This window comes from Pocillopora damicornis, chromosome 2, assembly GCF_964200805.1.
Source record: "Pocillopora damicornis chromosome 2, jaPocDami1.2, whole genome shotgun sequence".
NCBI classification, from domain to species: domain Eukaryota; kingdom Metazoa; phylum Cnidaria; class Anthozoa; order Scleractinia; family Pocilloporidae; genus Pocillopora; species Pocillopora damicornis.
Window position 1 is genome coordinate 274,858 of NC_142671.1, and position 16,773 is coordinate 291,630.

The window sequence follows — 16,773 nt, forward strand, 5'->3', positions numbered from 1 at the left end:
GCAGAAAAAGGACTTTTTTTAGTAAAGAAAAAAGTTGGTTATACAAGTTTCAAAGTGTATGAAGTTTTCAAAGTTATCTTGGCTGAACAGCTTGGCAGATGTGCGTAAAAAAATTGCAAGTTGTCGACACTGTCAGCAATGTCTCGTATAACAAGAATAATCTCGGCAATGCAGCTGTTTTTAGGAAAGCTGTGTCAATCTTTAGCTGTATCAGCTCCATAAATCTTTGTACAAACAGAGTATTAACAGCTGAGGAAACTGTACTGAATGAACCTGCAGTTGTAATTTTGGTATTTTTGTAAGGAGAAAAAAAATAAGAGGAAAAAAACCGAGCATCAACCGGTCTATATCTCCACTGAAAAACTTACTGTAACCTAGAACAATAGTATCTGTTTACAACCTTGGGCCGGAGAAATGCACTGTAAGAGTGAATTGGCCGACGAAACACAACAGAATGTTCCCGGCCAGAGCTCGAACCCGGGTCAGTCTTGATCTTAACTATAGACCAGGTTATCAATTGAAACCACAAATCGGTCAAGAACAAAACAAAACAGATTTACGAACGAGACTTGACTCTCCTTCCAAATCATTATTTTCGTTACTTCTTAGTCAGATGGTTGGCATATTAGCTCGATTTGCCCCATTTTATCAGTATCTTAATTTGGCATAAACTTTCATTCGATAGGCAGATCCTTTCCCTCGACTTGTAGCTTCCTCCAAGCACCACTGTCCTCCACAAAGACAAACCAAGGGCTACCCACTATCCTCCTGACAGGTATCTTCTCTCCCCCCTCCCTGATCAAAGCCAGAACACAGCATACAATCATGGATTAGTCCTTAGCGACTACAATCTCACTGTTGCCAGGAGACCACAGATATAGATACTTTTGTATTGTACTTGCGTGAGAGAACAGTAAGACTGAAGGCGACCCTAACTTGTTAGTGAAAAGACACGTAATATTTCAATGGTTCGAAAACATCGTAATTACGGCATTATTGAGATGAAAGTTGCTTCTTACTGTATAAAACTGGCTCAGTAAAATCATCTTTTTTTCCTACACGCCGATAGCCTACACGCTCAGTCATTTGTTACTAATTATTATTTTAGGTCTGTTTCGATTCCAAGCTTATCGAATTTTTACTGAAACAACAACGAAAATGATAAACATGTTGTAACTGTGCGTTTTTAGAAGAGTTTGACTTTTCGTTTTTGTTTCATTAAAAATTCAATAATTTTAATAACGACATTTTTCGAGAGGATCCATTGCAGTTTTTAATCAATTGTATTTTACAGGCAGATTATCCCGTTAACTTGTGTACTTTGGAGGTGATATAATATTACTAAAGGTGTGTTAACACTTAATAGAAGTCCTTCTTAAAAGATATTGGTAAAAAAAAGTAACATTAGAAGAGTCATCTTGGTATTGTGAAATATTCATTATCTGGTTTGATCAACTCTAGTATTCTGTCAAAAGTGTTGACAGCTTCAACTCTTCGTTTAACTTTGAGCAAAAAATACGAAACTAGGGCGAATAGCAAATGTAGAATGATATCGAAATCAAAGTTAAAGCAAATGTATAAGCTAAGTTTTACTCTGCGCTCATCTGCCGGCCTGTCATGCAACATTTCTTGTTCACGTCATCCATCGGCAAGTTTGGTGTCGATCCTTCCTCAGGCAGGCAGGCCACCCCCACATGACGATTCAGCTGGGCTGGTTTGTTCAATTTTTAGCAACGTAACCTAGTGACTTGAACCAAGTGGGTTCTTGTAATTCTGATGTAATCATATCTTTTCGACCTCGAGGTCCTGTGCATAGGGGTCCTTGCCATACCCTCCGTGAGCTCCCATCCTACAGTAAACTTCAGATCAGCGCATCATTTTGACAGTCAGAGTTAATTCATTTAGTTCAAAAAAAATCTACCGTTAAATATTTTTGAACGCATGGTGGATGATATAGTAACGTTAAATATTTTTGTACGTATGGTGTATGATATTTTGAATCGAATCTGTTGAATGAGATTCTCTTACCCGAAAATCGATTTGCTCCCATCTCGATATCTGCCCGGATGGAAGAACGACAAATCTTGTTTGTTTTGATTAAGAAATATTGACACTGAACTTGAAGTTAACGCTGTGGGTGTTGGCTACTCTGTAGAAATGATTTTGAAATGAAATATTTGCCACGCCGGAAGTAGACCGGCCTCGAAGAAACTCAACAGTAGGAGTTGAGTCTGGGGACAACTTGCCATCCTTGCTTGCATTAATTATGTCGGCTACACAGATATGCAAGATGGCAGACCAGGAAGATGGCCTTTACTCCTCAGAATTTGATGACGAATTTAAAGACGACATTGCAGTTTCACTTTTGCCCAGGGAAGGTGACGAACCTGAGAGGAAAGGAATACTCCGGTACTCCAAACTTAACCCAAGAAGGGCAGCCATCATTGTTGCTGTTTCATTTGTGTTGCTTCTTGTTATTGTGCTTCTCGCTGTTTACGTTCGGTCGAGTTCAACCAACAAGGCGCTTGATCGCCAGAAGAGCACTATTTCATTGAGGCTGCCAAGACATCTATTGCCGATAGAATATCATTTGTATTTACATCCTAATCTGACAACTTTTAAATTCTCTGGGAAAGTTGATATTTCTCTGTACTGCAATGAAGCCGCTAACAATATTACACTTCACGCTGGAGAGAAACTTTATTATTCTAATGTTCAAGTATCGTTTGTTCCAGACGGGGATGACAAGGAAAATTCAAAACTTATGGGAATTTCGAAAATCTCTCGACTTTCAGGTGAAATGATCTACATTAAACTGAACAGCAAAGTTGAACGAGGCAAGAATTACTATCTGTCCATCGAATTCCACTCTGAGTTGAATAGAGGTCTGTCTGGGTTTTACCTGAGCACATATAATTCCTCATCGGGCGAAGTAAGGTGAGAAATATCTACTAATTCTATCTCAATTCATTTAGAATTAATCTTAATTTTGAATCGGGAACAGTCTTTTGTTCATGCACTCAGTCAGTTTTGAAATGCCCTTTTGGCAGGTAAAGTACGCATGTAGTTCGGCTCCATGCCGTAAAGAAATTTGCATACAGGATGTTTTTCTGTGTCCACTTATGAAATAGTTTGTCACGCAATCTTTTGTCTCAGAACTTGGGGCACATTTGGTCAGTCCCAAACTGTGCGGGTGACACAGTACTGAGTGTGATATGATTGTTTCCGTGATAGGTGTAAATCTCGTTCGGTTTAAGGCCGTTTTCCAAGCGGAGAGGGGCGGACTAATACGTCGTTTCGAGCTTTAAAGCGTTTGCCCTCCAAACGACTCAAGGCCAAAATTTGGTGAAAAAAATATGTACAGAGATTCGTTTTAACACTAAACATAACTTTTTTCCTCATGTAAATCTGCTTTTCTGGCAAAAAAATATTTCGTCAGGAAACAAATAGGAACGTACCAGGCACAATAAATCAAATGATCTTAACATTCACTTTTGTATCTGCCTCGGCTGCAAAATTACTTATCCTCGTAAATAAGAGATTGAATAACGAAATGCGGACACAGTCACTGATGAGAAGTTTACTTGGTCGCAGTAACTGTGATTACATGGAAATGCCCCTTAGTTTCTGATGCTCTCAGTTTTGAGAATCACAGATCCCTCCCAAAGCAAAGAGAATGTATCCTGTCTACGGAGTCATGAGGAACAGCTGTTTTCACCAAGTTTCCCACGCTCTTATTCTACACGGTAAACAACGAAAAGGTGATAATGATAGCTACGAAAAATAACCTTCTATTACTGATCTATTTTACTGCATTTAGATATCTTGCCACGACTCAGTTCGAAGCAACCGACGCAAGAAATGCCTTCCCTTGTTTTGATGAACCTAACATGAAAGCAAATTTCACCATTGTCATGACGCGAGAAAAACGCCATGTGGCCTTGGCAAACATGCCGCTGGATCACACTGAAGGGGTAAGTTTAGCTCTTTGATTCACCATTAAAATATTTTATGCCGTAAGACACCAGTTAGTGGCGTGCTGTAAGGTTATCGACCCTGACTAATTGTGTAAGATAACGTCTGGTTTGGTCTGAGTTATTGTGTTGCAGTGCTATTAAGTAATTAAGAAGACGCTGTACTCTCACAGTGTGTTTCTCCTCCCAGAAGTGTGGATCCCGACGAACTGTTAGACACGAATACTGTAAGAACACGGATACTGTAAGAACTGTTAGGGGTAACAATCAGTGGAAAAGGAGGGGTTCTGTCGAAATACCCTTAGCCCTTCCATGCGATATAAGCCGGTGTCCCAGCGGATTTGGACCCCCCTAGATTTGGACCCCCCGGTCCAAATCCGCTAGCAGATACGGACCCCCCGGTCCAAATCCGCTAGCGGATATGGACCCCCTCCGCGGATTTGGACCCCCAACAAAACTGAGTGAAAACATCGTCCTCAACGTTCTAGTAAAAATGGATGATACTTTACGTTCCAGTGCGTACTAAAGTATGTTTTTCATTCAAAACATGCGTATCGTTAATGCATACGAACTGGCATCCCGTCGGATGTTTCTTTTGACCAAGGGAAAATGCACAAGAGTTAATTTGATGTCTGGAGAGAGGTCGTTTTTGAACCTTTTCCGCGATAGTCGAACACCACTAGATTCAATAGGAGACAAACTTGTGACACTAATTTATTTTGTCATTATTCAATGCCCGAGTGTTGGGACGACATGGTTCTGTGCGAGTTGTGCGAGGAATGGTTTCACATGATTTAAGACTACCCCGGAGGGCGAGTGACTCTGCATTGTCTGCAGATCGCCAGACTCTGACGTCTTCGTAATTGTTAAGGTGTTATTTTGGATCCCTCAACAGTTAATAATCATTAAAATTAGAAAATAAGATTGAGTTCGATGTAATAGTCTCCATTTTTGTTAAGACGTTGACATTAATGTTGATTAATGTTGATTTGCATCTGAAAATAAGCTGAGAGTTCCAATAGTTCAGAATAGAAACATTTTTACTTATCATAGGCTTTACGAACGACTTGTAGTAGGAGTAGTTTCTTCGTTCTTGTTCAGAAACTGTTTATTGTTATTATTTTAGAAAATCAGACTGAGTTATTTTTCTGACTGGACGCAATAGTCTCCACTATTGTTATGACGTTTCGTATCAATGTTGATTCGCATCAGAAGAAGCAAGGATTTATCGTAACAATTTCAATAGTTCAAATGCAGTAGTTTGTTCACATCTGATTCTTACGTTTACTGTACGACTCGCTAAAATAAATGCGGTAGAATTGGAACGAAATGACTGTTTTTTTCTTTTACCTTTATTGAGGAATGTTGTGTTGCGATTGAAAAGAACATCGACAAAAAGCTTGCAAATAGAATTAGTTACCAAATATGATACAAAGGATGCTTAAAAGGAAAGTTTGGTAGGGGGGTCCAAATCTGCGAAGGGGGGTCCATATCCGCTAGCGGATTTGGACCGGGGGGGTCCAAATCCGCTAGCAGATATGGACCGAGGGTCCAAATCCGCGGGGGGGGGGTCCAAATCCGCTGTGACACCGGAATTAACATCAAGGGGGAATATACCACTTACTTTACCAGTGTGGGTTTTGATCTGTTTTGGTCTATATAACAACCATGAGAGCGCCCATTAGCTTATCCCCTCTCGAGTTCTAATCAAAGTGAATGAAAAAGAAAGGAAAGTTACCAAAATATACTCTTCGATCTTAATTTTTGGTTGAATTCTACTAATTCCTTTTTTCGACGCTGATGTTAGTCCTAATAACGCTACAACATGGCACAACGGTTTGCAAACGACGCACAACTTTGGATAGCCAGATCTGAAAGCGTGTTTGGATTTTAAGGGCTAGTAATGAAAACCTGCATGGTAAATAGCATAAATAGCATTTTTTTGTTTGAAGAAGGGTCAGGATTAAGAGAACTAGGCGGCATGCCTCTATTAAGAATACACAGAAGTACCCTCCCGCCTCCCCCCTCCCTGGGGATAAGCCCCGTCAGGTAACGTGGAGCATTTGGTTCGTGAGTCGAACTTCCCTCCTTTGGTTTGGGTGACGTCTTTGATGTGAAGTTGTGGTGTGATATTTAGATTTGACTTTGCTGTCTGTTTCAGTGCAATGACACGGTCAAACTTTGCACGGATCACTTTCAACAAAGCGTGAAGATGAGTACGTATCTGGTGGCGTTTATCGTTTGCGATTTTAAAAGCATCACGAGCAAAACTTCAAAAGGAGTTACTGTAAGTTACAACTCAGCCTACGTTTATTTCAGACGTGTCCACAACAATAAGTGAGATATAACACATTAAGACAGGAATGAATAATCTCTTACATGATTGTTCGAACACGCGTATCTTATTGATGAACATGTTTTATTTAGGTCAGTGTGTGGGCCCCACCAGAGCAGATTGATCAAGGTCAATTTGCTTTGGAAGTTGCTGTAAAGGTTCTGGAGTACTACGAAGACCTTTTTAAGGTGAAATATCCACTTCCAAAGCAAGGTATTTACCACTCATTGCAGTTATTGCAATTATAGCGACATACATAACCCGCTTTAGAATTGAGTATGTAATAATTTTGATTGTGGTTTTCCTACCCTGTAATAAAGGCAAAGCGAGTCTTCAGGAAGTGTACTAAAATCTGCCGTTACCCTTACGCTCTAAAAGCTTTTTATATTTTTAACTGAAGTATTTAAATGTTAAATGAGAAAAGATTGTTGTTTTTTCTTGCGCAACAGATCTTGTAGCTATTCCTGACTTTGCCGCTGGTGCCATGGAGAACTGGGGTTTGATCACATATCGATTGACGTCTCTGCTTTATAACAAGAACAAATCTTCTGACTCAAACAAGGAAAGAGTAGCTGTGGTTGTTGCACACGAACTGGCTCATCAGGTTCGTGTACTGGGAAAATATGTCTTTTGAGATAAATCATAACCAGTACAGTTTCCTCAAATGTGATTGGTGCACCAACTACTTTATTTTTCACTGATTATTTTTTATAGTTGGAATTGGACAGTGTAATCGTACAGTGTACTCGGACAGTTGGCTATAATCAGTCACCTGTAATACGGCAGTTGAAGCAGCCAATCATTCTGTGGTAATTTAGTATTACCAAAGAGTTGATAACGTAAAATTGGCCACCGTTAAGAGCTTTGAAATTCTGAACGGTAGTCAATTTACGTTATCAAATCGTTGATAATACTAAATTACCCTGTTATACTCTCTCACCGTCGCAGCACCACAGCTTCTTCAGAAACTTACCTCCTTCAGTCACACTAAGTCCATTCAGCCAAATCCAATAAACACAGAATTGATCACAATGACCATAGCAGCAATCAGTTATCCTAAGAATAACTGGGGAATTTCCAAAATGGAGAAATTTTTAACTTTAGACATTGTCTCCATAGGAGATACTAGTTCTAGGTGTGTTTATTTTTCCGAAAATTGTAATAGTTATGATTAATTGGAAACAGGACTGAGTGGAGTCCAATTCTGTCTATAATCATACTCGTAATTAACAAATCGGACTCCAGCTTCGCGGTCGTCCGATTTTGTTAATCGTTCTTATGATTACAGACCGAATTGGACTCCGCTCAGTCCTATTACCATTATTCATCAAACTTCTTTATCGCATGTGATGTCTTCTTGGTTCGGTTGTTTGTTTATACCTAAAATATGAACGGGGTTAATATGTTTGTTTTTAGCTCATACGGAGATACTGATTACTGTTTTTAACACATGTAACACATTCTTTTTCAACTTACAGTGGTTTGGTAATTTGGTAACTATGGAATGGTGGAATGACCTATGGCTTAACGAAGGATTTGCCAGTTTCATGGAATTTATGGGAGTAAACCATACCCAACCAGACTGGAAAATGATGGAACTATCCATTTATGAGAACTTCCAGGGAGCAATGAGTGAAGACCAGCTCAGTAACTCTCACCCAATAATGGCTGAAGTGAAAGACCCAGCGCAAATTAATGCTCTCTTTGATTCAATTTCTTACGATAAGGTAAGACATACGCTTTAAAATTGAGATATTAAAATCTTGTTACGGTAATTACATAGGTGAAACTCTAGAACTTGCATACAGAAGCTTGCGTAGCTGTCGCGTATTCAGCATCACTAAAACGGTCTCTCCTGTTTTCAGGGAATGAGAATCAATTTAATTGGATGTTTAAAAGTTCGTTTTTCAGCAGTGTGTGAAACGAATCGATCTAATTCCTCGGTGATAAATCATTTCAGTTGATTGTTCCGTCATTAAGCTGTCACAAGAAAATCAGGGGCAGTTACTTAAGCGTGTACAAACATTTTATTTGGAACTTGTTGGTTTTTCAGGGCGCAGCCATAATCAGAATGTTAGAAGATGTTCTGGGAAGCGAAGTTTTTTTCCAAGGATTACAAAAATATCTGAAGAAATACAGCTATAGCAACGCACAGACGAATGATCTTTGGCAGAGTCTTACTCAGGAAAGTATCAGCAGTGAGGTGAATTTATCTTTCGAACGAACTGTTGCAGTCACTCCTTAATATTATATCTCTATTAATTGAAAAGGAAAGCATTGTAAGGTTGAAGCCTGCGTCCATACGTGGAAATAGCCATACTTTGTATGTATTAATTTTCGTTCTGAAACTGAGAATTTTAGCTCATTGCTTAGTGCAATATATATCTCAGCATTTGAGAGGAAAAGGACCCCCCCCCATTACTTAATCATTGCAGTGAATAGAATCGTCGGTAATTTCTCTTCTAATGAAAAAAAGTATTAATACCGTTTAACTGCTAGAGGGGCAACTAACCGACTTGTGGTTTTTAACCAGTTAATTCGGTGCGAGTATTGTTGGCGTTGATTATAGAGCTCGGGTGACAAGGCAGCACCGATTTTCTCAATAGATGTGATTTCCCTGTTACACTGATTTCCAAAATCACTAGCAAGCTTAAAATACTTCAACCGCAAAATCGTAGAGACACTGATAAATACGATAAAAAACACGTTAGTTTTAAGAGGGATGAGATAAGATAAGATAATGTTTTTGAAAGTCAAATACACGGGGAGTGGTCTCCCAATCTCCCAAGCCCGACGCTCATGATGTGGGATATAAGTGTTTCTTTTTAAGGCTGGTTTCTACGCTTCTGGTCACTGAATTTAACATGCATCCTGGGGATTGCAACGATTATTATATGGAAACAGCCAGACCTTTTGATTAAGAGCTTTCAGACATGTTTTGAAGGATTGAACTAAGGATAACGTGAGGACATTCATTCCATGTGTTACAGATAGAAACCAATACATTTCGTAGACTTTTGGCCTTGCTCGCTGCCAATCCAGTGTAAAGAATTTGCATTCTTTTCATCAGGAATCTTGCGAATAAAAGTAACAAAGGAGAAAAGTAAGCTAACAAGTAGTAGATATTAAATATGAAATTCTTTGGACAGGGTGAAATTAACGTCACAGAAATGATGACATCGTGGACAAGTCAAATGGGTTTCCCTGTTATTTCCGTCAAGAGAGAAAACAAGATACTGCACATAGAACAGCAACACTTTCTTGTCCATAGTAACGATAAACAGCTAACAGCTTCTTCGTCTGACAGTCGGTAGGTGTGACCACTTGTTAAGTTTTGGTTGCTGCCACAAACAAAGTAAGGAGGGGCCCAGTTGGTGAAGTGGCGGGGCCTGCGTTAGATTCCTGGAGTTGCCTTTGCATTTAAGTTTAGTTAATTGAAAGTTTTCTCTCGTCCTTGGTATAAAAAGTTTCCTCGCCTTCTTACGTTTTCTTCCCTCGAGTTCAGGCTGTGGATGGTTTCTTTTCCTCACGACCAGTTGTCTTCTGTTTTTACAGACCAATGTGGGTAGTTCCATTAACTTTCGTAACGCAGCAATCTAAAAACAGGAGTTCGGTTTTGATGAAGAAGAGAACGATAGAAGGTAATCAACCTGTCGACTGATATTCACAAATCTCTTAGCTCATTTACCATTAGGTGGTATACTACAGGGTGGAGAGCGGTGTCATAAGAGTACAGTGAACCGTGAAACTCATTTGACCGTTTGCATCGCTGGAAACAGGGCTTTTTATCACAGTCAGCAACCTAACTATTGATATCAAAACTGATGAAATATCTTTTACTGCATGCTCTCCAAACTCAGTTACCAGTCTCCTTATTTAGTTCAAGTTTCTGGGAACCTACAATATGTTTACATAGAGGCTTGTTCAATTTAACTTGTAAAGTAGTGTTATACTTTTCCTGTGAAATGGGAAAGGTAGAATGTATCTTCAACCAATGCACATTACCAATTGATATTTTAGTTTTCGGTTTGTTTTCTTGCAGTTAAATTAAGTCCAGACTTGAGTGATAAATCGTGGATAAAAATGAATGCTGGACAAACTGGATTCTACCGTGTGAATTATGAAAAAGAAAACTGGGACAAACTAGTTCGTCATCTTCATACTGAAGCCAAGGTACTAATCGTTACTTCCGAGATTTATTCAATTTGAGGGAGATTGATTAAAAACGGTGATGGAAAATGAAATGAAAAATGCTACCTTCGAAAAAAAAGAACAGGTTTTAACACAAAGTCGGGGCTAACCCAGTTTTTTCCTTGAAGGAACCTGTCCCTCCATAGTGATGTGAGTTAACTCCTGTTCCTATTTCGGTTGTTCTTTATTGAGGTACTGCTATTGTATTTTGCTCAGGAATTGAGTACCGTGGACCGCTCAGGTCTGTTAGACGATGCTTTGAATCTTGCTCGGTAAGTAACCCTTTTTTAATTGCTTTTGGTTTGTATTTTTAAGTGATTGTCGATAAGTTAGGAGAAGAGAAAGCAGTCTTTCAATCAGAAATGAGGAGATCAGTTGCTATGGTAACCTAGCCATGGCTGACTTCAAGAACACAAAGACACTTGTGTGAAGAATAAATACTTTGAGGCCAAGAATACAAATTTAGGAAATAGATGGGTAAAGGGAAGGAAACGGCAAAGTTATAAGGATATTTAATAAACCGGCATCTGCCGCTAATGCAGCCGTGACCATATGGATATAAAGTGAAGCATGATGTTACGCAATGATTTCACAGAGTGTGAAAGTTCTACTTTCCCCCTTTTTTTCATGTTCACTGCTAGGAGCGGCATGTTGGATTATGAAGTGGCCCTAAATCTCACTTCGTACCTTACAAAAGAAAAAGAATATGTCCCGTGGATGTCGGCGCTTGATAACATGGGTTACTTTGCCATACAATTTTCCACTTACGACTCTCTGAAAGGATCAAGTGATTATTATCCCACGTATAAGGTAATAGAAATAATTATATATTTACTATGTATTTTTAGACAACAATCATATGTGAGTTTTGATGTTTAGTAATAATATCATTTCTGAAGGGTTATCTCCAAAACCTATGCTAATTAATGAGTGAAAACACAGTTTGTAACCAAAACGCTAATAGGAGAGTGATCTTGGACTTACCACACCTCAAAAATCAGTGATTCCAATACTTCAAATGACGTGATTAAAAATCAGCTGGCGGGGGCAGACCAGTCGGCTATCTATTGAGTGCAGAAGAGAAGTTGGACACGGGAAAACCAAGAACAAATCCACTGATTGACTTAATGGAGAGGACTTGATCATCAGATTTAGATGTTAGTTCCAGTTCCCTAACCGCGCTGTACTTTTAGAACTATAACGTCTCCACTTTGTCAGCAGACGTTTATTATTGGATTGTTCTGTCACTTTTTAGAAATATGTCTCGTACCTGCTTCATGATATTGCTGCTGAATTGAGCTGGGAAGAAAAGGACGATGATCCACATTTGAGGAGGTGTGTTACGCTGTACTTATTTGCTGTATTGTCCTCAATCCGTTTTTCTCCTCCATTTACAGAAATCGTGCAAAGCTATGATAAACATGCTTACAGTAACACGAGAATAAATGGCTCAATAAAATAAGGGAGTAGAAAAGAATTTTTTGTGGTACCGTTTTCATCTTAGATATCTTCGACCTGCTCTGTTGAAAATGGCTGCCATTTATGAAGATGTTCTTTCGGAAAGTAAACAGCGTTACACAGCCAAAGCTAAGAAGTATTTCAACGACTGGCTTGATAAAGGCAAACCGTGAGTATCTCTTGTAATAGAATAAAATTACAAAACAAACCGGATGATATGTTCATTAAATTTAAAGACGTAATGTGCTTTACTTACCTTTGGCAAAACTCGTGCAGCGTATTCCATGAAATTGTTACCTAGGTTGTATATGGTATATACAACTTATTGTTATACGTATATACGGTATACGGTCGTTCCGTACCCACGATTGTTCCGTACCTCATCGTTTTGTGCCCAAATGCAATAGAATCGCATCCAAACCGCTGATCGATTGATAAATGAATAAAGGGGGTAAGTTTCTTAAGAAACTGTGGTGATACGTCGGTGGCGGAGTATAGCAGGTAATTTAGTGTTAACAACTGAGTTGAAAACGTAAATTGGCCAAAGAGTAAAAAAGCTGACGTTTCGAGCGTTAGCCCTTCGTCAGAGCTCTTACGAAGGGCTAACGCTCGATACACTTGTTCCAATTACCTCAGTCGCCAGCGCGTGAACAGATATCATCGTTGTCTACGACAAGTTCGTAGAATCAAGCGAGTAACATATAAACAAAAAATATATTTTGTGTAGACTTGCGACCTTCTTAACAAAAAAAACTTGATTACTGCCCAGCGCAAGACAAGTGTGATATTTTTAATAGAGAGTCTATTGCTCATACTTGTGACTCTTTTTGCAATGTAAGAGCTCGTGTAGATGTGAGATCTTTTCTCCAATTGTTAACTTTATTAGTTTGGGTACGAAACGACTCAACTGACTGGGTACAAAACGACTGGTACGAAACGACTCAACTGACTGGGTACAAAACGACTGGTACGAAACGACCGTGGGTACGAGATGACCAGTAACCGTGTATACATCGTTGACCAACTGTCCACTTTCCAATAGCTTAGTGAAGGGGCTTGTCACCAACAAACATGAAGGCCCCGGGTTCAATTTTTCTCCAGTTATAGCCAGCGTAACTGGCTGTTTGTTGGGCGCTCAATGAGAATTCAGGCGGTGGAGCCGCCAAGAACAACAGATAAGCTCTATATTTTCACGTTCCAGACCTCTCATGGCTTCAGCGTTCTTCAGTTTTCGCAGCTCCGACGATCAACCCTTCTCGAAACCGCTGGCTACTCAGTTTACATGCACACTCGTTACAAATGACCTGAACATCTTTCTTTTCTACTTTACTTTCACTATAGGATTTCACCGAATGTTCGTTACGCCATATACACGATTGGATTAAGAGTAGCAAATGACTCTGTGTGGACGAAAGTTTTTTATAGATATCAGACTGAAACAGTCCCATCGGAAAAGAAAAAGTTGATGTACGCGCTCACAACTAGTCAGAACGAAGTCATTTTAAAAAGGTAAGTGGTGAAAAAATACCTCGATTTGTGTTCAGAGAATTTCAAATAAAATCCATATCCTAATTTTGAGTGTTTTTCTTTGTTTTTTGTTTTCATCATTTTTCGTGTCTTTGTTATTTGATTGGTTGTTTGTTTGTTTGTTTTTTATGGCGGCTATTGGTAAGTAGGCGCGCTTAAGAGATGGAAAACTATCTGTGTGAGGGTCTGGAGCCATCAAAGAATTTTATTTAAATGTGAGTTTAGCGATGACGATGGTGAAGACGGTGATGATTATGAGGACAACTTTAAAGAAATTACAGCAAGCAGCTGTTGAATCTCATGAACTAATAAACTTTTCTTTATTTCAGATTGTTGAAGTATTCATTGGATGAAACTAAGATTCGTTCCCAGGACTCCGTGTCTGTCATAGATTCAATAGCCCGCAATCCTCAGGGGAGTTTATTAGCGTGGCAGTTTGTACAGGATAATTACCATGAATTGTACCAAAGGTAACCTGTAATTGTTTGAATTGTGAGTATAAAAAGCAACTGAGACACCCATTTTCTTACTCGTAGACCTCATTTTGATTGATACGGTGAAGTTAGGCATATGGAAATAAATGTGATTTTCTTTTCAAGAATCGGAAGACCGTTCAAACAAATAGTTTCCTAATCTGAGTAAGTTTAAGTCTCTCCGCTCGAGAAACTTTGGGGGGAGGGGGATGATGGAAATAACGTTTTAGGGGTGTCAGTGGTTTTCTGGTCCAGGTATTTGTACACACACGCAGGCACACAAATGAAAGCCAAGATTCCAGACCAACAAAGTTGACAGTAACTTTTTTGGTGAAATCTCAAAGCAAGCTCGAGTTTTTTTTTTCTAGTAATAACTGAGCACGATTTGTGTACGATCTGTATACCAACAAAATTGTTTCAGAGCAAAAAACAACTGCTCAGGTCGATTCCGCTTTGATTTTTTAATCATTGCTCATTTTTCTCTATTGAATTTTCCCCTCACAGTATCTTTGGTTACTTAATAAAATTGTTTCACCTTTCACTTTCATTTACCTCCCTCGGCAGATATGGGGTCGGCTCTTTTGATTTTAGTCGTTTGATCACGTCGAACACCGCTCACTTTAACACAGAGGAAATGAAAACCCAGGTGAGAAACATTACCACTTCTATGGATAGTTGCCATCAGATGTGTCCATTCATTCTACTATATGGAATAAAGATTGTAAGATCCTTTGGTAATATTCTTAACCTTAGAGAGTCACGTTGCATCCAATTCGCAATTATAAGGGATGTAGTGGCCTAATGTTCAGTGTGCAAGTGCGCTAGACTACGGGGCGAGTGTTCAGGGTTCGGGACCTGGCCGAATGATTGTCTCGTGTTGTTGGGCAAAACCCTTTATTCTCACAGTTCCTCTCTCTCTCTCTCTCTCTCCACCTAGGAGTATAGTGAAGCCTGATGAAATTCTGGGTAGAAGCCCTTGATGGGCTGGCATCCCATCCAGGGGGGGATGGTAGTACTTTTAGTCGCTTTAGTCATGCTATACAAACCGAGATAAGCTCCGACTCGTTATTAGGGGCCACTCGGCTCCACTACAGACTTCAATTGTAATTTGCTTCGAGTCGAGTGTTTCACGGTTTTGGAAACCACGCAGTTGATTTGAATTCGAGCGAACACATAGCACAAGTTTGGGTTAAAATCAACTGTTTAATTTCAAACTAAACTCGCGCCACAGTTTAATGCCATGTTATTTCACCCATTTTATGTTTGTATTTATAGGTTAGCCAGTTTTTCGCGAAGGTTAACCAAGGATCTGGGGAGAGGGCTGTTCGTCAAAGTCTGGAAAGTATAGAAGGAAATATAAAATGGATGAAAGACCACGGACCTGCAGTGAATAAATGGTTGAAAAACTTTCTCAATAGAAAAAACGTCAGCAAGTAGTATCATTACGTGATCTGTCGCCGCGATTTCCCAAAGCACGGTTGAATATGCACGACAGCGGAACGATTTCATGTAGTAAAACAGTCGATCCACATGTACAGTGACGACACTAAATGTGATAGAGGTGTATCTTTAGTATAGGTGTGACAAAAACTTCAGTAACTGCATTGGATTGGAAAACGTAAAAGAACAGGGACAAGGCATTATATAGTTTAACTCTAGTTTGGGTTATAGAGCTTTCCCAGTACACCCGAAGACACACTCAGTATTCCAGTCCTTATATCTAACTAGTAGTGACATTTAAAATCGGCCGTAGAGCTGTGCCTTTTTTTTAATGAAATTGCACCCAAATATTCAAAGCTCATATCTATTAACTTCCCCTGTATTTTTTTGGTAATAATTTTCAACGAAGAAACAAACTCTTGTACAAAAATGATTCCACAATGGGAGTTGCCTGAGACTGTATGTAATGCTTTCAATTACTGACCAAACATTTTTACATTTTTCTTACCTAAAACTATGCGTCTTTTCATTCTTAAAACAAAGTTCATTAAAAAACGAAAACGAGATTTTGTTGTTTTTACTTTCCATCCGCTTGCGAAGTATTTACTTTCACATCCACGCCTCGTCTGAAAGTTCTAGCAATTTCAGCGTGCATATCTAGATATATCCTTAGGGAAAGCGGGGTAGATTTGGCGTTTGTGGTATTGTCTTGTGATTTCTTCCTGGGCAATGTGAAAACAATGTTTATGAGTGCTTAGTGTGTCATCGCTATCCTAGAGATAAAGGGCGATGTAGGTTCTCTTATCTGTAGCGATAAGTTGAACCACTTATCCATGGGTCTCTTTAGACTTCTTATTTAATTGCACTCGTTAATTCTTGATTATCCACTGTGTTTTTGTGTATAAGTGGTTTACTTATCTCGACGTATTGTTTAGGCTTCGTCGAAATAATGTCAGAAATGTCACCTACCGATGTAACATTTAGCGAGCATCTTAATCTGCCAGTAATTCAGAGATCTTCACACGTTTCATGAAATGTTGTATTGAACTACAGCCGGTAAAGCGGCAACGAAGTACCTGTTCTTGGCGACTGTCGTGTTCTTTTACATCAAAAGTTGCTCTGCGCTGCTTTAGGGTAAAATTTCCGCACAGCCCCATACTGTTGTAAAACAAATCTGTTTTCTCAATGGCAATGCATTATTTTTTTCATTGTTTTCTCTATCCGAGAATTGAATGCATAATGTAGTATGCGGCTGTGCGAAAATTTTACCCTGCTTTAGTTCAAAAGTTGAGACTCGACTCTGGTTAAAAAAAATCCTGCTCGTCGATTAATACGCGTCCGGTTATCAGTCAGGCTATGTAACTGTCATGTACTT

The 16,773-nt window shown here is 39.2% G+C and overlaps 1 protein-coding gene across 2 annotated transcripts; it reads left to right on the forward strand.

Moving 5' to 3' along the window:
• Window positions 1-2,238: 2,238 nt before the first annotated feature.
• Window positions 2,239-15,964, forward strand: LOC113685031 (glutamyl aminopeptidase). 2 transcript variants are annotated; one of them, XM_089194704.1, is made up of 19 exons: window positions 2,250-2,409; window positions 2,796-2,937; window positions 3,821-3,974; window positions 6,136-6,261; window positions 6,402-6,522; window positions 6,759-6,913; window positions 7,788-8,036; window positions 8,363-8,512; window positions 9,459-9,619; window positions 9,865-9,950; window positions 10,352-10,482; window positions 10,717-10,772; window positions 11,142-11,310; window positions 11,756-11,835; window positions 12,005-12,127; window positions 13,300-13,467; window positions 13,815-13,955; window positions 14,523-14,604; window positions 15,234-15,964. In XM_089194704.1, exons 1-19 carry the CDS (start codon window positions 2,307-2,309, stop codon window positions 15,393-15,395), a joined length of 2,559 nt encoding a protein of 852 aa, XP_089050830.1. In that variant the 5' UTR covers window positions 2,250-2,306; the 3' UTR covers window positions 15,396-15,964. The 2 variants fall into 2 exon arrangements, with proteins under 2 accessions (XP_089050826.1, XP_089050830.1); XM_089194700.1 differs by having other exon boundaries at window positions 2,239-2,937.
• Window positions 15,965-16,773: the final 809 nt, after the last annotated feature.